Consider the following 21,455-nt stretch of genomic DNA (forward strand, 5'->3'; position numbering starts at 1 on the left):
CCTTCATATTTCCTGTTTTTCCCTCCCTTCCTTCTCCTTTTTTCGATCCCAGTTTCTTTCCTTCTCATCTGTCTGTCCTTTCCTCACCTGTTTTCCTCCCTCCTCCGTCACGTCCTTGTAGCGACCATCGTGTTCGACCTCAGCATGTAAACCTGATGCGTGGCTCTCTCATTGGTTCTGTCTTAAATCTTAAATGAGCTCGAGACGATGGAGACGTGGAAGATGAATGGGTTTGTTGGGCAGCGCCGCAACTTCCCAAGGTCGATGTAGTAGTTTCCTCACATCAGAGGAGCTGCCAGCTGTAATGAGGCCGGCGCCCATCAAGAAAAAAAGAGCTGAAAATTAAACCAATAATCATTTTCACTTCAGCAGCTCCTGCCAGAAAACACTCCAGTGTTTCCAATTTGTCTCTTCTGATTATCTTCCTCATCTGTAGCTTCTCGTTCTGGACCAGAGCCTCCGGACTCTGAGCGCGTCCAGGTCTGCAGCTGAAACATACTCTGGTCCGAGGTCGCTGAGGTCGCTGAGGTCACTGAGGATTTTACACCAGCTGCTCTCTGGTAGAAGAAGAAAATAACTCAAAACATATGAGGGAATATTTCAAGCTCATATCCACGTTTCAGCCATAAATCAACATGGTTCAGGCTTGACTGGTTATTTATCTATTTATTTTTATCAGTTTATTTTACTGTCAATCAACAATTTCCAAACATAAATCCTTGTGGAAACAATGTAATATGGTCCTCATTAACGTAAACAGTAATACCAAATATATAATTCAATAAATAAATAAGTAGTTTTACTTTTTTTTTTTTTTTTTAATGTATTTCAGGATTTAGTTTTGTATTTATTTCTGTATTTCTGAGTTTAATTATTTTTTTCATTTTCAGTAATCATTTATTTCGACATTAATTTATTTATTTATGCATTTCAAGATTTTATTTTGTATTTATTTCTACATTTATTTAATTTATTTATAGTAGTATGTAGTGAATGTCAGTGAAAACTGTCGTTACTCACAAAGACGCACTAACTGTTAATTGTTTTTTTTTAATTAAGATGTTCTGATACTTTGTCCACCATCTTTATTCAGTAAACACAAACACTGTTCTGTGTGAACTCGGATCCTTCACGTTAAAGCATCTTTTCATCGCACGTGTTGATGGAGCCACAGACTGAGATTTTCAGATTAAAGTTTCTCGTCAGAGGAGAAAAGACAAAGCTGCAAGAAAATCAAAGACCCTCCCCACACACACACACACACACACACACACACTGGTCATGCGCCTGCTGAGCTCGGCCTCTGTGTTTGTGTTTTGTGGAGGGAAGCTGCAGGAAATCAAATCAGCGGCGGTCACAGGAGCGTGGTCGAGCCGACCTCCATCCCTGACCAGTGAACAGCTGAGGCGTGTCAGCCGCTGGGCGTCTGTCTGCAGGCTTCACACAGCTTCACACAGCTTCACACAGCTTCACACAGACACTGAGCACAGAGGTGAAGCTTCAGGGAGGACGTGTTGTTGTTTGACAGGAAGTGGAAACTGAAAACTGTCTCCAGGTGTGTTTCCATGAACCTGTTTAATTTGAAAAGCATACCCTTGCATGAAGTGGTTTTTCAAATTATTCAACACAGAAATATTTCCCAGATACTTTCCAAACACTTGTTCTTGCATTCCCGCTGTGGCGCCCGGGGAAACGGTTCCAGACTGCTGGGAATGCGTCGTCATGTTGGGCTGGGTTGAAAAAAATCAATTCTCATTTGAATAATTCGATATGGATTCATGAACGTACGATATTTGTCTTATACACCCTCCTGTGGACGTGTGAAGCCGCCACGTGACGTGAGAGACACCGACATGGCAGACCGCACATCACATCTGTTCTGTCCTGAGATGTGTCTGAACTGTCGGTCGTGTCCATTCATGATGTAAACATGTCTTTAATAATGCAGCAGGTCAGAGGAACACTGTTCATCATGTCCAAGACAAACTGATGTTGTAGCTGAAATATCTCAGACTGAATCGAATCAAATGGAATCAGGAAAGGATTCGGCCTCAGCCCGGTCGTCACGTTAAATGGGAAGAAAACCGCGGGAGGAGAAAACCATGCAGGCTTCATTCACACGACTTCACTCAGTGCAAACGCAGCTGCTGCTCTGACTGGTTTTAATGTCACTTATTTACACTGGAGTGCTTTTAGTTTCTGTCTCTACCCACAAACCACCAGACTCCTCCCAGGGTGATGTCATCGTTACAGGGCCGCGGTGGCTTCAGGTTGTGTTGTGAGCTGTGCTGAACGTCGGCTGAAGTTTACCTTTGAAATGTGAGAAGGTTGAAATTTGACTTTTGATTCTGACCGGCTTCTCCTCCAGAGCAGCGATCACCGGGGCTGATGGGAACTGTAGTATTTAGAGCAGTTCACTGTAGATGATGTCAGATTATATTGAGTGAGTGGTCGTGGTTCATTTCCACAGCTGCAAGAATCAATCGATCAGAAACAAAAGGAATCAACTCTTTTGATAACTGATTGATTATTGAAGTCGGTTTGAAGCAGAAGAAGAATCTGCTGCTGCTCTTCGTCTCATCTCAAAGTAAATATTACGCTTTGGGATTTTGAGCAGAGCCTGAAGTTTCACTTCTCTGTTCTGAGATAATCAATAAAAGACTTTCACAATGTTTGATTAGAAATTCCTGAAAGCTGCAGTTTCTGTTGGAGTTCAGATCAGTTCATCAGTTCAAGACAGAGGAAGAGGAAGGAATTATTAAGTGTAATGAATAATTTATTTGTTTTTACTTTGGCTTTAATAATGCATCGTTTAAAGGCAAATTCAGTCTGATTCATCAGTGTTTTTGTTAATGAATGAAAGGAAGCGTTTAATCAGGTTCATGTTCCAGTCAGTTCCAACATCAGTGTTTCAGGTTCAGTTGCTGCTGCTGCTGCTGCTGCTGTTGTTGTTGTTGTTGTTGTTGTTGTTGTTGTTGTTGTTGTTGTTGTTGTTGCTGTTGTCGTTGTGTTTTTAAACTGTTGCCTTGAGGTTTGTTTTCATCTCGTCTGCTCATTTATTTTTTTCAGTTTCTTTATATTCGTTTTTACCTCTGGTGCTTTTTGTGTTTAAACTTGTTTGTTTTTATTTAAACTCCTCAGAGGGTTGAGAGTCTCCTCCGCACATCTTCTTCTTCTTCTTCTTCTTCACTGCTCGATGTTTGTTTTCACTTTAAATGGGTTGAATCAAACCAAAGTTTGTGTGTGTGTGTGTGTGTTACAGGACCTATGCCCTGCGGCGGGTGCGTGATGCCTTCAGGGCCAACCAGAAAGTGGAGGATCCAAAAACTGTGGCAATTCTGATGGAGGAGGGGCAGCAGGCAGTGGCACTGATACAGAGACAGGTGACACACACACACACACACACACACACACACTCTGTAACATCCCTCCCTCAGGTTAACCAGTTTGACTAGAATGCAGATGAACACCTGTTTACTGACCGACCACCTGTCGCACACACACACACACACACACACACACACACGCCTTCACTCATACACTCTCTCATAACCGTGGCAGCTCCACTCTAATCACCTCACTGTTGGTCACTTTGTTTCCATAATGCATCAGCAGCCTCTCAGCCAATCCCAACGGAGGATTGTCAGCCTCTTTCTTAATGCCGTCATTCTCTCTCTCTCACACACACACACACACACACACACACACTCTCTTGTTTGTGTGCAAAACGTGTGTGTGTGTGTGTACATATGTTATAACAGTGGGAGGATTTATGAGTCAGCATCACACACACACACACACACACACACACACACACACACACACACAGGCGGGTGGTGGGAGTGTGTAGGTCGATCTTCAGTGGTCACATTAACACACTGACATTTGCGAGTTTAATAACTGAAGAACTTTAATGTGAAATACAGAAATAAATGTGAGCTGATGGAAAAGATCCAGACATGAAGGAAAAGATGAAACGATGATCGGATGAAGTGAATTCATGTTTTCACACGAAACGTTTCATTACATCAAATGATCGAGATCAATGAGTCGGAACGATAAACAGAAAGGAACTGAATGTGTTCAGGAGAAGGACGAGGCGCCGTCGCTGCATGAAGGGCTGAGTGTGAACGACACTAATGGAGGGAAGCACTCGGTCACATGACGTCTCGTTGTCAGAGACTGAAGGTCGGAGGGGAACGTGAACGTCTGAGCGAGTGGTTCAGGTGTTTGGGTCGTGGCGATGGACGATGGGATCAGTGATCGAACGATCATCAAGAACATCGATTGCTCATGTTTTCCCATTAATCTAGTAACTTATTTTTTGTAATAGTGGATTAATATTTGATTTAATTTGCCTGCCACACTTTCACGCATAACCTTTCTTGCAACACACAGAGACACACACACACACAATCAGCTGATCGTAATGAATAAGGTGTATTGATTGATTTCCAAACATCCAACATACATTGAGTCCAGTAGCTGCCGGTGAGCTGCACAGTGAATTCAATCGTTAATCAATCGTTAATCAGTTCCTCCAGAAAGTCGCGACGTCTCGATTCCCATCATTAACACAGATTCAGTCGCTGTGAATTCTGTGCGTCCTTTCATTTTCTCCACAACGTTTCAGCAAATTTGATCAAAACTCATCTAGGTTTCCAGTGAGTTGAACCAATCAGACCGGTCCCTGTGCAACACCTTCATGATGTCACCTAACTCACTTCCTTGTTTCTGCTTGTGAAGCTGCAGACGTGTGTGACATGTGACAGGTGTAGAGCCGCTGGAGCCACGGCAACGACGCTCCTCTGCTTTTATTCTCCAGAGGAAATAAAATATGTATCGGACTGTGGTTCACGTCCTGCAGAGGTCTGCTTGTATCTGTAATGTCGGAGTCAGGAGGTCGGATGGAGGCAGAGGTTTACAGGTGGAGTCAGTGATGAGTTACAGTGTCGTCCATCAGCTGACATGATGGTTTGGACGCAGCGTTTGTGTTGGACTGAAGCAGCTGACTGCGTCTCCCTCTCTGCGTCTCGCCCACACTGACTCATGGATTAAATGCATCAGAGGAGCAATATGCACCTTGTTACAACGCTGCTGCAATACTATAGGCCTGTGGAAAAATCCATATCACACACACACACACACACACACACACACACACACAGGTGTTGTGTAGATGAAGCTGCTTGTGTCTGCTGCTCTCTGGCTTTAGGTTTCCTCCCCTGTGTACAGATCCATACAGTGTGTTGTATAAGAGACGGGTGTGTGTGTGTGTGTGTGTGTGTGTGTGTGTGTGTGGGGGGGTTTATCACCTGACGATGAGGGAGAAGTGGAACCACCACACACAGAGATGAAGGGTTGGTGTAGATGTGATCAGCTGATCTGAACAGAAACAAGCTTTTCAAACAGACTTTTGTGTGTGTGTGTGTGTGTAAATGTATCTACTGCATGCTGGCTGTATTGCTGTCTCTGCATCACTGACTGTGTGCACTTAGAAAGTTTAGTTTTTTCCTAATTTTGTGTGTTGAAGTGCATATTTCTGTGTGTGTGTGTGTGTGTGTGTGTGTGTGTGTGTAAGTTAGTTAGGGAGTAAAGATGATGGATTGCAGCTGCAGAGCCGCCTCTGTTGGTAGAAGAGAAACCAAACCAGCGTGTTGTGTTTAATGAGCGAGAGAGAGTGTGTTCTGGTGTGTGTGTGTGTGTGTGTGTGTGTGTGTGTGTGTGTGTGGTTGTGTGTGTGTGTGCTGTGTTGTGTGTGTGTGTGTGTGTGTGTGTGTGTGTGTGTGTGTGTGTGTGTGTGTGTGAAATGAATGACGGATGAAGAAGATGTTTGGAAAAATATGAATGAAAATGAGTGAAAGACAGGAAGTGGAGCAACGAGGAGGAGAGCTGGATCAGAGGGTTGATATTTGTATGATGGATAGATGCTGCTCTGAGACTGTTTACAGTGTGTGTCCCACTTCAGCTGGATTTACTCACACACACACACACACACACACACACACACTCTTATAGAAACAGAAATACTCTATTTGTAGGACTTGTTAATGTTATTGCTTCACTTTATCATTGTGTGTGTGTGTGTGTGTGTGTGTGTGTGTGTGTGTGTGTGTGTGTCAGCGGCGGCCTCTGAAGAGCCATTTCTCAACGATTACTGCTGCTTAATGTCACCGCAATGTCACACAGCCTTCGGCCATTTTGGCTCAATTGAGATTAAATGCCACAGCGGGCGGTGAGTTATACCTGCCAGGTCGGGGGAAAGTGGCCCAGTAACGGCTCTCAGGCGTCGACCAGAATCTCAATCACTCCCATCTCAGTCCTGTCCGGTGTTTAGATGAAACGACTCGGAGGAGGGGTTCACCTGCCGGGTTCAGAGGACAGGTGCGTTTCTTTTCAAATGCAGGTTAGTTTGAACACGAATCCCGGTGTGGGAGGGGTGATGGTGCTAAAACATAAAACTTTTAAAAATGGACAGAACTCAGATCAAGCCCCAGAGCTAAATGTTCAAGCTGCAGCTCCTCTAACGACCACCAGGAGTCGCTCCTGCAAAAGCTTGAGAGAAAGAGGCTCAACTCAAAGTTACCGCTAACAACACAAGCTAACCACGACCGTTAGCCCACGCTAGCATTGCCGTCATATGCTCCACAGCAATGCTGCCAGTTAGCCAGCTAGCTAGCTAGCGATAGCAACATTTGCTGAGCACATTCAAAATAATGGTAACGGCAAGCTAGCTAATGTTAGCATGTCTTCTGTAGCTGCCACTAATGAAAACAGACATGTGACATCATGAAGCATCAAGTTACTGACGCGTGGAGGAGAAGGAAAACCAGGTCTGGAGCTGCAGCCATTAGCAGCTCGTAGGTCTTCTCCTCCCAGTGAACCAGACCAGTATCGGCTCCACGGTCAGACTGGGAAAGAAATTCAGCCTTTGATGCTTTTAAAGTCCACACAGGTCACAGAGGAGTTTCTGAAGGAGTCTGTTTTCTGTTTATCGTTCTCCAAACAGTCGAATCTGCTTTGGTCAAATTAGGATTTTCTTGCTTTTAGTGAGTGAAACCTCGAGGCTGGAGTGGATGTGTGGGGGCGGGGTTTTCCTTTAACCTTGACGCCTCTGCGTTCTGAATGTTGTGAGCTGCAGGTTTTGGATCTGTCAGATTTAAAGATCATTAAGCTGTGAAGCCGCTCGGCTCTGACCAGTGCATTAAAACACAGAGAGTGAGAGAAATAAATCCCTCCGTTCAGCAGAGACGCTCCCTCGCTCTGACTTCATGTTTGGAGTTGGTTTAAAGAAGAAACTCTCACATCTCCACCTCCTTTAATGAAGAGAGAATGAGATCATCCTGCACATGTGTTAGTTGTAGTTTAACTCCTGTGTCTGTCGGCTGATAATCAGCAGCATGCACCAGGTGAGACCTGGTTTTATAACTGTGACAACTCCTCTAAACTCTCACCTGCAGCTTCAGCCAGAAGACACCTGAACTGATGTTTCTCCTCTCAGGATTTTGTCTGCAGCTCGTTGTTTTGTTGTTTTGTTGTTTTGTTTCCGTACAGAGATTTGTTGTTGTAGTTTTTCATTTTCTATGTGACAAATGCTTCCTGCAGCTGCACAGACACATAATCACTGAGACTGGATTGTTCCTGTGTGTGTGTGTGTGTGTGTGTGTGTGTGTGTGTGTGTGTGTGTGTGTGTGTGTGTGTGTGTGTGTGTTGTGTGGGTGTGTTGTGTGTGTGTGTTGTGGGTTGAGAGAATGGTCCGGTCTCAGGATATGTGAAAGGTCATTATGAGTTTTCTTCTTCTCTGCAGGAGGACAGTTTTCTTCTTCACTTCATAGTTAGCATGATTCTGATGTATGATCGGGGTTATGGGTTCGGGTCAGTATTGGGTCATTGCTCCATCTTATAGCAAAAGTTTAAAGTCTGGTATTTGAGTGAATGTTGAGTTGAATCAGAAAGAGAAAAGAATATTTCATGTGGTGAAGAATCAGGGTGAATCCAGAGTTTCACTTTCCTGCTGCAGCTTGTTACTGTAACGTCTTGTGCTCTGGATTTCCTTTTCATACCGGGTTAAATACGTCCCAATAACAAAGCAACAACTTGTTTAATGGCTCAGGAGATCAGCCTTGAAATCCGCCCCCCCACCCCACTTTTCTTTCCTGACGCAGTTTCAGATCCGATCCTGCTCGTTCAGTGGAAACCAGAGATTTGGGGAAATCCTGAAGCAGCCAGGAGCTGAGCTGAAAAGTAGGGCAACACCCTGCGTGAAAATCCTGCACCACCGCCTCCTCCTCTTCCTCCTCCTCACCTCGCTCTTACCCTTCCTCCCCTCTCCTCCCCCTCCCCTCATTCCTCAGCTCTGAAACACAACACACAAGCATATGTAGTATATTTGGAGCATGTTCTGTCAATAAATAAATAGTCTGTACAGGAAGAAGAAGGTGCTCCCCTTCTCCTCTCCTGCTCGTCCTCCATCTTTCGATCTGTGAAAATCCTCCCTCCCTCCCTCAGAAATCCCATGCTGTTATTGCTGCTTTTACACCCGACTGCCCCGCGGGTGCCGGTAGCTTTACCGAGCTGCAGACACACACACAGTAACACACACAGTAACACACACTGTGTACTGTATATGACTCCATACTGCAGAATAAAGTATTAAAAGGAGGAGAGAGTTGTTCAGGTGGATAAAAGCCGGCAGGTTTTTACTCCCTCTCCTCCTCCTCCTCGTAAAACATGAGAGTGAGGCAGGAGAGGAAGTGGCAGAGGTCGAGCTCAGATCTGACTCTGGTATAAAAACATGAGCTCGGAGCCAAAAGCAGACGTGTTAATCAGAGCTGGACTGATGTATCGTCAGGGGAGATTTTACTGCTTTAAACTGGTTTTTCTCACGTGTGTCTGGAGACGTTGGAGATGTCTGCAAGACTTTCTGATGATTCAACTTTATGGTCATTTTGAGACGTGCACTTCTCAGTCGTCACGAGTCCCATGATCTAATTAACATAGTGGATACTGGTTCCATTGCTGTTAACTCCACACTGTTGCTCTGTGGTTGTTTTACACCACATGGGTGTTGTTGGTCGTTTCTGATTAAAGTGCCCATATGATGATTTTTGGGATTTTTCCTTTAGTTTTACAGTTTTTTTGTGAATGTAAATGTAAAAAAGACCAAAGTCCACAGCAAAGGGAAAACTCTGCTCCTGATCTCCTGAACACGACACACAGATCCAGATCCTCGTCTCTGGATGACACAGACTGAAAACAGAGCTAAGCCAAGCCGGCCAATCACAGGTGACTCTAGAGACGACCGACAAAAACATTTTAGACTCATGCATTTTTAATTTGTTGTATTATGGCAAGACAGGTGTAGGCAGGTGTTGCAGGTGTAGACAGGTGTCAGTTCTTTGAGTAGTTTCGTTGATTTCAAGTTGCCCTTTTGAGTGTCTGCTTGTACAAACCCAAAATACAGTGTTGAATTTTCAGTCTCTAACTTTGAGTTTCAGACACTAGACGGAGTTTTAGACTTTTATTCAAATGCAAAGATGCAAAGACACTGGATGTGCAAGCAGGTAAACACCTGACTCAACCACAGGCTCAGTGTGGTGACGGAGTGGAACAACACGTTTGTTTGAAGGACAGGACTTCACCAGGTTTGTGCCTCTGAAATGTACTTTGACTTTTCAGTAGTGAACGCCAAAGCAGAGGAGACCGGCATCGTGACTGTAATTGAAAGAGTTCAGGAACTGTTGCCATTGTGTTTCGGGTAAGTCACGTTGTCCTTGGGTTGCTTAGATCAGATACGAGTTAATTTGATGAAAACATAAAAGTGAAATCTAAAATATCTCTTCAACAGCAGGACGAGAGAGTCGGTAACGTCAGATCTTTTTCCTCTCTCATCTCTTCTGGTCTGTTTTGGTCCTCCCATCATCACCAGCCCAGCAAACTTTCGGAGTGTTGAAGTCGGGGTTATTGATTTCTGACTACTGAAGCCTTCAAAAATTTAGACCATCATCCTTTGCTTCCCTCAGAGCAGAGCGGCTCGGTGCAGCTTTAAAAATAGCACATTGCTAAATCAGAGATCTTTTTTTTGGGGGGGGGGGTCAGGAAACACACAAACGCACAAACCTTCACTCGCGTCATCGCCGGGACAAACAACACTGGCGTATGATTACAGGTACATGTCATCTGAAGACCTGAGCTCATGTAGGTGTGTGTTTGAGGATCCGATCGTCTCTGGTTTTTAAGTATTGACCGAAAAGATTCCAGGAGCTTGTTTTTGAAAACGGGTACGAAGGTTATTTTTTTTTTATTTTTGTTTTAGTTCTTTTGTTTTGTTTAGTTGGAAAATATGAGGCTGGTTTATAGATATCGCTTCACTGTGTTACAGTACATGAATTATTTAAGCCTCTTGTCCATCTCTTCTCCCTGGATCTTCATCCTTAAACAAGGTAGAAGATCTTCTATTTATCATGATATTGTTTTGGATTTTGTTCAAAATATTCCCAAAGATTTACACAAGCACGTGGTGATTTGTTTCGTGGAAATGTCTCCCGTCAAATTGACGTCACGCCTTTCACACCACACTTCTCCAACTGAGTAAATTACTTGCACAGTCACTGTATTACTCTGTAGAGAAGCTATTTTCTTTTTCCTAAGACTATACAACGTAAACAGAGTCATGGACAGACCGAAGTCATTGTTCCTGCTTTCAGTTTTTAGTAAGAAAGATGATTCAGGTTTTGCAAGTGGCACATAAATCAATAATGGTCAGTATAAACATTAAAGGAGCTATATGTACGTTTTTGCTGTAGCTACATAGCTAACGTTAGCATTAACAGCTGTTTACTTACCAGTCTGAAAGAAAAGTTCAACATCACATTTCATTAATTTACTCACCAATTGAGTTGATGTTTTGCTTTTTTTTTATCACTACTTTTCTTCTACCGAAGTTAGCATGCTAACTAGCTAGCGCCCGTCTCATCGCTTTCCGATACCAAGTCACCACGGCATCCTGTCTGCTCTGAGGAAGTAGCTGCTCAGAGGACGTGTTGTCTTGTAAACACAACGCTAGCTGAAGCTCTTGTCTAGACTGGTTGAGTAAACCGCTGCTAATGCTAACGTTAGCTATGTAGCAATAGCAAAACTTACAAATCGCTCCTTTAAATTAAGAGTTAAATACCTACAGTTCTATAATTCTGATCTGAAGAGGCTCCAAGAGCAAAGGATAAATTTAGATTAGTTCACAAATCGCTATGGAAACTGGAGACAACTTATGCAATTAGATGCATTAAAAAACTGGATTTAATAAATTATCCAGAGAGCAATAGAGACATTTTTGGAGAAACTTTTAATAAGATAAAACAACAATTTTCTTTACACTCAACAACATGTCCCACGAGTCCTTACAGTGTCAGGCTGTTACACCCCCCCCGGGTGTTGTGCTGTTGACAGCTGACAACTTTAATCCTGTTGTTCAGGTAATGAGTGGATTGCACATAAACACTGATTACTACCTGAGAGGAAACCGCCAAATTAAAAGTCTCAGAATTGTCTATCCAGTATGGGACGTGTCGTTCTGCCTCATGCTGATGTTCCCACAGGATCCAGGAAGTGATTGTGATGTGACAGTAATTCAGAGTCATTGTTCTGTGCGTCTGCTGCTGATGTGACTGGGGACGTGGTGAAAATGTGGTTTCCATCAGATTGCTGTGCAGATGTAAGTGGAGGCTGTCTGTGTGTTGATGGATTTTGGAAGAGGAACTTTTCAGATGTGTTTAGTGTCTAAACTCTGCAGGAGGATTACACAGCGTCCCTGGATTCAGTGGTTGGAAGATACAGTATTTTGGAATTCGTCTGGTTCTTTCGTTTGTTTGTTTGTTTTTCGTCTATTCTTAGAAATCTGGGTCTGATGCAACGATGATTCTCCATCCTCCACCACACACACACACACACACACACACACACACACACACACACACACAGACGCTGCATGATGAAATTCATTGACTGGAGAAGGCAATGTGATGCAAGAACAAAAGTTGGAGACGAGAGGGGAAGAGGAGGAGGAAGGCAACAAATGAGAGGAGAGGAGGAAAGAAAATGACCCCGAGTGTTTCCTGATCCGTCGCCCCTGTGGTTAAAGTTTGGTTAGTCTCAGCTAACTAAACCCACTTGGTTAAGATTAGGGTCAGGGTTAGTTGTGTTGTGGTCTGGTGATGGGATGTTAGAAGATGTGTAGCGGTGTTTGGTTTGGATGCCGCAGTATTTCGTAGAATATGTGAGGAGAGGAGTGTCGGTGTGGATCAGCTGCTCTTCATCTCCAACACGAACGACGTCATCCAACAACAGCAGAGCGTCAGGTCACCAGTCACCAGTTTATCTTCTGTCCCCACGAACATATACTCCGCCAAATGGGGGGGGGGGGGCTTAGTTTGATTTTATTTAAAAACTCTGAGGTTGTTTTATTCTGAAAACCTTGTCTTTGCTAGCGGCTGTTGTTCACTTACATTCTTCATTTGAACTCTGCAGCTGTCTTTTCCTCGTTCGTAGCATTTCCTGCAGCTAATCAACTGCAGAGGAGACGATCTACTTCCTGTTTACACCGGCTCGCACATGCTCAGTGTAGGTGATTGCTCAGGTGTGTGTGTGTTTTCAGGTGTGATATTCAACGTGGCTGTAGCCGTACTGTGGTCGCCTGTCAGCTCATACACACAGACATGTCTACGAATAAGCTGGAAAACTATCAGGAATCTTTAACAAATAAACTCATAATCCATAAAACTCCCAACAATATAACTGAATATATACGTCAGAAACGTGCTGCAACCGTAGGAAGTGTTGACGGAGTCTACGTCATCACATCACGCCGTAGCGTCCCGTCAACTGTCACCTATTGATTTCATGAAGGTCAGTGACAGAGTCACTGCTGTAGCTTAGCTTAGCTTAGCTTAGCTTAGCGTAGCACGACCACATGTGGATCGATGTCTGCCCGTCTTCCATTATTCTGAAGGGGACTGTCGTCTCTTCACCTCTGAGTGAAGGACTCTCTCTCATCTCGTCTTTATCAGTCGCTCTGTCTGGATTTCACTATTTCTCCTTCACTTATTATTTTTTCCTGGAGTTTCCTCAGTTTCTCTCGCTCTCAGTTTCTCTGTTGTTTAATCTTCCTCCTCTCCAGCAGATTGCCATCCAGCCTATCGATTCCCTCCTCTCTCTCACAATCATTTTCCTCGGCCCGGCTCTATCGATGTGTGAGCGTACGAGTGTTTTTCTGCGTCCTCGCTCTCTGTGTAGTGGCGAGATATTGAGGCGGTAACTGAAGCCTCTGACATGTTACTGCTCCTGAACGCAGCCTGTGGCCGTTCGACCAGCAGATTTAAACCTGATGAGGAGACGACAGACAGAAGGAAACGCTGACAGACTCCGATCTGAACCCAGGATCAAATCCACTGATTAAATTCAGCTTTCGTCATGTTCAATGTCGTTTTCTACAAACAAATAATCAGGAGAGAGATAATCATTCTGACGAGAGATTCATTCGTGTCGGAGCTTAATGAAAATGTTTACTTAATTATTTATTTTCTCCTCATCTTAGTCTTTTACTGAAGGAATCACTTACAGTCAGTTTAAGTGATGCACAAAAGACCGAAGTAAGTTAACGATGCAGTTCCACGTCCGCAGCCCTTCTTTAACGTTATCAGCTTCCCAGCTGTCACAAGCGCTAATGGAAACAAATCATCGGTCTCCATGGAAACAGAAGACTTTTACTGCTGTAAAATCTTCCTTAAGGTTTTTCCTTAACTAAGGAAACCTTTTGAGAGATTCTGTCCAACACTCTTCAGTAACTCCCTCAGCCGAGGAGGAATGAAACCTTCAGTGACTTCAGGAGAAAACTTCAGGTGTTTTGTAAAACTAGAACCAAACATTGGAGCCCCGCCCCAGCACCAGGTGTGACGTTTAAATACATGTGTGTCTTAATAACATGGGGACAGGTGGATGTCTTGTGGTTACAGTGTTAGACTGTTAGTTAGCATGTGTGTGCTAACTTAGCTCGATAAACTCGGCCCTACTTCTGCATCAGATGCAAATGAATGCAGAAATAAAAACATAAAATAGATGTAAACAGATGAATCCTGTCTGAGGCTGGTGTGGACGGACGGGGGACGACAGACAGACAGACAGACAGACAGACAGACAGACAGACAGACAGACAGACAGACAGTTTCAGTGTCTTCCCTCAGATCTGAGGAAGAAAGACCAGAGAGAAAGCTCATGAATTAAAGGGGGAGAAGGAGACGTGAAGAGGAAATTGGAGCGAGAGGAAACAGAACAATGGAAGCGTAACAGCTCTTTGCAATTTACAACCAGCTCTCCTCCATTTTTCCTCCTCTGCCCCCCCCCTCCTTCTTCCTCCCTCTCCTCCTCTTCCTCCTCCTTTCATCTTCTTTGCCTCCTCTCTGTCTCTCAGTGCGACAGACTGAAACGGGAGATCACAGCAGAGTGTGGCTGCTAGTGAGGGAACTCCACACACACACACACACACACACACACACTGTTGGATTTCTCTGATATGTGAGCACAGTTTGCCTTCATCTCTTCTCACTCCCTAATTAGTGTGTGCTCAGAGAGAAAAAAATTAAGGTTAAGAAACGGCAGCTTTTCAAAGAAACTCCTCATTAATGTTATACTGTGTGTGTGTGTGTGTGTGTGTGTGTGTGTGTGTGTGTGTGTGTGTGTGTTTCTCTATGCATTTCCATGTGGGAGTGACCGTGACTTCATCGCTTAATCACATTTAATTACTCTTTAACTGCACCCTGATTGGTCGACGCCAGGTCTCGAGTGGTGACAGCTAATTGGCTAGCAAGTGTGTCAAGTGGGCGGGGCTTTCTGAGACGTCGTAGCCAATTAACAAGACCAGAGACGAGGCAAACGAGCTGGGTGGGACTTAGAGTAAAGGAGATCTCCAAGGTCACAGATTCACAGTAACAGTAGGACGGATGTGTAAATCAAGACGTCCCGTTCCTGTTTAAGATGTCTGGTACACACACACACACACACACACACACACGAGCGAGAGCAGAGGGAGGTTGTGGTTGCGGTGCTGGGGGCTTCAGAGGTCTTCCTGCAGTAAAACAGGAGTGGTATGAGTCTCAGATGGAAGTGAAGCCTCACGTCAGTGTTCATCTGGTCTCAGGCTGCTGCCTCTCAGACGGGATCAGTTCTCAGTGATGGAAAACTCTCATTTAAAAGTCGGAGCAGCAGAGACTCTCCTCTCAGACGTTTGGTCGACTGCATCAACAAATTCTCTCTGGTTTTGTTTCAGTCCGACCGTCGCTGTAACAGGATGCACAACGGGTCATTTTAACCTCTGACCTCCCGCAGCTCCGTGTCACAGCCGGCAGGTACCGAACACGTCAGCTGATCAGACTCATCCTTCATGAACTGCGGACATTTTTGAGAAATAATCCAGGTACAATGCACAGAAGAAGTGGAACCTTAAAAATATAATATAATGAAATCAACAAGCAACACTGAAATATAAAAAGCTCCATCACAAGAACAAGTTCTGCTGTAAACGAGTTCAAGTAAAAACATCAAAAGTAAAAGTTCTCATAATCCAGAAGAGTGTAGTCTTAAACTCTTAAACTTGGATATTAATGAATGTGTGAGCGGAGATCATCTATTGACCCATGAACATAAACACTTGTCAGTTTAATCAGTAGAGTCTCATGGAAATGATCAAACGTTGGAAGAGAGCAGTTGTAGTTCAGAGCTTCTTCTCACTGTATCACACTGTAATGTTTCAGCGTGGAGAGGTTTTTCATTTGGCCGGGAGCCGCCACAGATCTGGAATTCAGTCTGACTAAACTGAGAGATCAGGGAACAGATGAGCGGAGACAAAGAGAAGGAAAGATCAATATTCTCGACTGTTCTCGTATCATCGTTACAGACTGATACGCCGCTTTGGCAGCAGCGACTCCTGACAGCGATGCCAATAAAGATTGTTGAAGCTGAGCTGAAACAATAAGGAGGGAGAGAAAATAAAGGGAGGAAGAAGAGGTGAAGAGAAACAGTCGGCAGCTGAAGACGGAAGAAAAGAGAGAGAGACGCAAAATGGAAAGATTTTCTGATGAGGTTTAGTTTGTGTTTCAGGTGACGTCAGCTTCTGCATGTTTACCTGACGACAGTGTTAATTAGAGACGAGCTCCACCCTGCAGCCTCCACCACACTGAACTTAACCTGACGGACTTTCGTTAATTGGGAGTTTACTGGCAATAAATCCAAGCTGGTCTTTCAGATAGATTGATAGATGGACGGACGGATCAATTCTTTCTTGTCATCGCATTAAAAACACGTTAAAAACAAGTTTGGCAGCTTGTGTTCAAATAAATAAAAAAATAAAATGCATAACACCAACGATAAAACGGACTATAAACTGTTAATGATCAATATTGTGCAGATACAGCCGCATCATGTACGTTCATGCCGTCGACCAATAGAAAACCGTGTTGAATCAGATCGATGGATGAGTTCACCGACAGAAGAAATGGTCAATAGATATTCTAATGACTGATCGATCGTCTCAGACGTTTTCATCAGTTACTGGTTCCAGCTTCGTAAGTTCGAGAACTTTCCAGACAAAACGTTTGATCAGTTAATTGAGAATAATTTGCAGATGAATCGATGATGATGAAATAACCGGGAGGTGCAGCAATAAATACAATAAATATCAGACTGTTTGGTTCCTGCGTCACTGACACGGTTCACCTTGTTCTTTGAGTCCTTCTTAAAAGCAGAGGGGGGGGGGGGGTGACGGCTGCTCTGTGGAGACCCAGAGGAGGGAAGAGACAGAGATGCAGAGACAGACATGGTGTTGTAAACCGGCCCGTAGCGCTCCTCAACGAGCATGAATGATTAATGAGGATCCAAGCCAGAGGAGACTGTGGCACTTTGGAAAACACACACAGGACGCTTCACAGGGACGTTCAAATGCTCCACCAGCAACAGAGAGCTAGAGGACGAAGAGGAAAAGATTGACACACACACACGCACACACACACACACAGCAGGCAAGTAGAGGACTTATTAAGGGAGGCAGGGAGGGACAAACGAGGGAAATGAGGGGGGTTAACGGGAGGAGTGAGAATGGGGAGATGTAATTGGCTGAATTAGCGTGACACTAAGCAGCGGGATGTGTGAGATGCAGAGACATCAACCCTCAAAGCGCCACACCGCCCTGCTGAAGTGTCCTTGAGCAACACGGTGAATGCTCAAAGTCCAACCCGAGTGATGGAATGAAGGCAGATCTCAAATCAGTCCAATCAAGTCTCAAGTCAATCAAAGGAGTTGAGACAAGACAAGTCCAAGTGCAGTCTCCCTGTGGTCAGACACATCTGGTGAGCGTCGGTGTGGCGGCTGGTGGCGTTCTTGGATACGAAGAGGAAAACTGGGACGTTCCTTCTCATTCGACAGAAGCTGGACGGAAGATTGAATCTGTTTAATTTCACTTTCGTCAAATCGTGTTTCGTTTCCTGTGAATTATCTGTAAATGAGCAAACAGAGCAACTTGCCCCCCCCCCCTCATCACTGCCCTGTTGTGTGCAAACAGAGCCGTGTGCAGTGACAGTGTGGGCTCACCCCTGCACTGATGATGCTGCTGAAGTTTACATCATCGTTTCACACTGTGAACTCAAGTCTTTTTTTTCTCATTTTTCATCTTCTCACTTTTATTTTTGGCCGTGTGGTTGCCACAGAAACACTTACCTGGCGGTGTGTGAGGATTTAACACGCTGTGTGTGCGTGCGTGCGTGCGTGCGTGCGTGTGTGTGTAAGTAGCAGGTTAAGTGGTTTTATTTCTTCATTTCATCTGACATTTGAAAGTCATGGAGAGTGAGTGTCTGTCTGTGTACCTGTCTGTCTGTCTGTCTGTGTACCTGTCTGTCTGTCTGTCTGTCTGTGTACCTGTCTGTCTGTCTGTCTGTCTGTCTGTCTGTGTACCTGTCTGTCTGTCTGTCTGTCTGTGTACCTGTCTGTCTGTCTGTGTACCTGTCTGTCTGTCTGTCTGTCTGTCTGTCTGTCTGTGTGTCTGTGTACCTGTCTGTCTGTCTGTGTGTCTGTGTACCTGTCTGTCTGTCTGTCTGTCTGTCTGTGTGTCTGTGTACCTGTCTGTCTGTCTGTGTGTCTGTGTACCTGTCTGTGTGTCTGTCTGTCTGTCTGTCTGCCTGTCTGTCTGTCTGTCTGTGTGTCTGTCTGTCTGTCTGTGTGTCTGTGTACCTGTCTGTCTGTGTGTCTGTGTACCTGTCTGTCTGTCTGTGTGTCTGTGTACCTGTCTGTCTGTCTGTCTGCCTGTCTGTCTGTCTGTCTGTGTGCCTGTTGCTTCCTGTAACGTCCCTGGTGAGGTGAAGGACTGTCACGCACCGTAGCGATGCAGGTTTCTGCCTCATCACTCATCACCTTTCTTGTGTTAAAGCTCAGTGGAGAATCATTTGGTGCCAGGTGTGTTGCTGACGTACAGACAGGTGGTGAGTTAAAGGACGAGCGTATAAACTTAATTACGGACGATACAGTTCACGACTTTCTTGATCCACCCTTCAAAAGTAGAAATGAAGCGAGTTTCCGTTTTAATCTTTCTGTGATCAAATTTTTATTATGATTTAAAGGATCAGTTCTTGCTGGATCTTTCATACACCCACCTTCCCTCATTTTAACAAAATGAATAAATAAATAAGTAAATAAATATATAACCTTTTTCCAGTGCTTTGGACGCAGCTATAGAAGCTCCAGAGGAATGATGCTTAAAGACTTGATGGAAATGGATTTTCTGGGATCTGATGCAGTAACACTGACGGAGAAAAGGAGCTGCTGCTTCCTGCTTCCTACTCAAACACCGGACTCTCACTGATGATCTATTAATAATCTATTTGCATTAGTTGTTGTTGTTGTTGTTTGTGAGAAATGAGGCCAGTTTCTTGGGTGGCTCTAAATACTCCACCTCCATTGTTGCAGCAGATACAGCTTCAGTTTGAAGCTCTGTGCTTTATTTGACTTCCCTGCTTCAGTGTTTGCTTTTACCTGTGACTTTCTTCTAACCCACATTATCAGACGGACGTGGCTGCGACGTCTCAGGTGCACATGCTGCTTTGGGGAACAGGTGTGGGACAGCGTAGGTTAGTGCGGTGAAACACAGTAAAGTACGGTGACAGAGCGCGTCGAAACGAGGACATGAACCGGACTGCTGCGTCCAGCACCTGCTCTCTGAAGCAGAGACATCGTCCCCGCACGGCCACAGACGTGCAGCGAGTAATCGCTGTGAGATATTCCAGTGAGTTGAAGTGACGTCTGAGGTGAATGAGGCGGGATGAAGCCGTTGCTCGTTGTGCTTCCCCTCCCCCGGGGCCTGACTCTCAGGACTAAATATTTAGCCGTGCAGTCGGTCGTCAGACGGGTGGATGTGTTTGTGCCGCCTGCTGCTTCTGCTCTCATCTCCTGACAAATGGAAAGTCTGTAATGGCGTTGAGCGCTCCTTATGCTCAGTTTATTATCTACCTGAGCACCTCTCATCCTCCTGCTTCCCTGGCTCTCCATCTCCATCCTCCTCTCTCTCTCTCTCTCTCTCTCTCTCTCTCTCCTACGCTCAAAGGCCCAGATGAATTTCAGTTTGACAGCACCCTGACGTCCGAGCCCCTCCATCTCTTCATCCTTCTCTCCCCTCTTTTCTGTCTCTCACAGGACAAAACCTCATTTTCTTTGTCTGAGCCGCTCTGCTGGCCACCTCCAGGTTTCCCTCCGTCGCTTCATCTCTTTCCTCCCACTTTCAACAGCTCTTTAGCTTCGATTTTCACTGTCTCCTGCTGTTCAGCGCGGCATTTCTTTTTTAACTACACTCGACTGTGCAGGCTTTTCACTGGAATTAGTTTTACCCTCCAGCGTCGGTGTAAGAATTCAGTACAACAACCAAACGACTTGTGCTTATGTTAATGAAAACACTAGGATGTTCGATGTCCGGCCGTTGTGTTGAAAGGCTGAACAGACCTTAGAGACTCCAGAGAGTCGTCACCGTGGTTTATTACAGCACAACAAAACATTTATTTCATAGGTAAAAATACTTTAATGATATATTGACCATCGGACAGGAAATGTCCTCCGTTTCGCTTCACCTGTATAATGATAATGGTCCACCACAGACAGCCAGGGAAACCCCTGCAGGGTTAGAGACCATGGAGAACAGCTGTAATATTTCAGAGCTGACAGGCGGAGGATCTGGGTTCAGTGTGTCGTCAGTTGGATCGAGTGCAGCGGTCTTAAGTTAATCTCACACCTCCTGCCTGGTGGGAGTGAGACTGAAGGTCAGTCAGTCACGACTCAGCTGGGAGAGGAGGGAGAGCGTGTCTGTGGTTTCCATCCTACTGGATCCGTGTGAGCGGGTGTGATGCCGAGCGGAGGGATATGAAGGAGGCTAAGTTTAGATCTCCATTATAAGACTGATCAGCGTCTGTATGCAGGAGAGAGCTCTGACGGCAGGACGAGTATCGCTGCTGCTGTTTGTACTGAAGCCTCACTGAACAGTTTGAGCTTCAGTTCAGATGCTGAAGTCACAGCAGCCGATCGATCGCGTGTCAGGACGAGGTTAGCCTAGCTTAGCATGAAGTAAAGCCTGGAAGAAGGGGGGGCAACAGTCAAGTCAATTTATACAGCACCGAATCCCAGCAGGAGTTCCCTCAGGGCTGTTCCATCTCGTCGTCATATCTCACCTTGTCTGCACTAAAACTGACGTTGGTCATTTTTAACAATATATTTTACCAGATGAAGATTTTAGTCATCAGACGTCTGAAGTTGTCAGAGAAGCAAGCAGCAGCTCAGACCTCCTGTGCTTTAAACAGGTGATTAGAACAGGTAAAAACACTGGTGTGTCTGTGGGTCGTTCGGCTAACTCAGATCATCAAAACAGAAAAGTAATGAATGGCGAGATGAAAATAAAAAAGAAGGAATTAAATGAAAATAAATGAAAGTAAAACTCCAGGTGGCAGCTGAACCCAACTGAACCAGACTTTCAACAAAGAATAAAACCTGTTCGACTGAAATAAAAATAACAAAGTGACGGACTGACAGAAGAAACAGGAGGTAGAGAAAACAAACAGCCACATTACTATCCCAGCATGCTTTGCGTCATTAGGTGCTGACCTGCTGTTAATGTCTTAATTGGGTGATTAGGATCCATGTTTTTAACTGGACAATCAAAATGAAATATTACTGAGTTTTAAATGGTTTCTATTTAGAGCTTCTTCTTCTATTAATAATTGATTGTCTCAGTTCTGGAGGTAAAAGTGAGTCTGCTGCAGAAGAAGCTTCTGCTCCAGTTCAAGTCAAAGTCCTGGATTCAAATCTACTGATTATTGATTATATGTCTGTTTGTTTGTTAAATCTTCATCAGAGAGAGAGAGAGAGAAAATACTATAATTTGT

The 21,455-nt window shown here is 44.6% G+C and overlaps 1 protein-coding gene across 1 annotated transcript in view; it reads left to right on the forward strand.

The window, feature by feature from the left end:
* Positions 1–21,455, forward strand: part of lyrm4 (LYR motif containing 4) — a 32,451-nt gene that overhangs the window by 8,063 nt on the left and 2,933 nt on the right. The window contains exon 2 of the mRNA XM_022766485.1: positions 3,263–3,383. Coding sequence (XP_022622206.1) covers positions 3,263–3,383 — 121 coding nt within the window. The remainder of the gene's footprint in view (positions 1–3,262; positions 3,384–21,455) is intronic.

This window comes from Seriola dumerili, unplaced genomic scaffold (genome assembly GCF_002260705.1).
Source record: "Seriola dumerili isolate Sdu_G_001 unplaced genomic scaffold, Sdu_1.0 BDQW01000859.1, whole genome shotgun sequence".
In the NCBI taxonomy this organism is placed as follows: domain Eukaryota; kingdom Metazoa; phylum Chordata; class Actinopteri; order Carangiformes; family Carangidae; genus Seriola; species Seriola dumerili.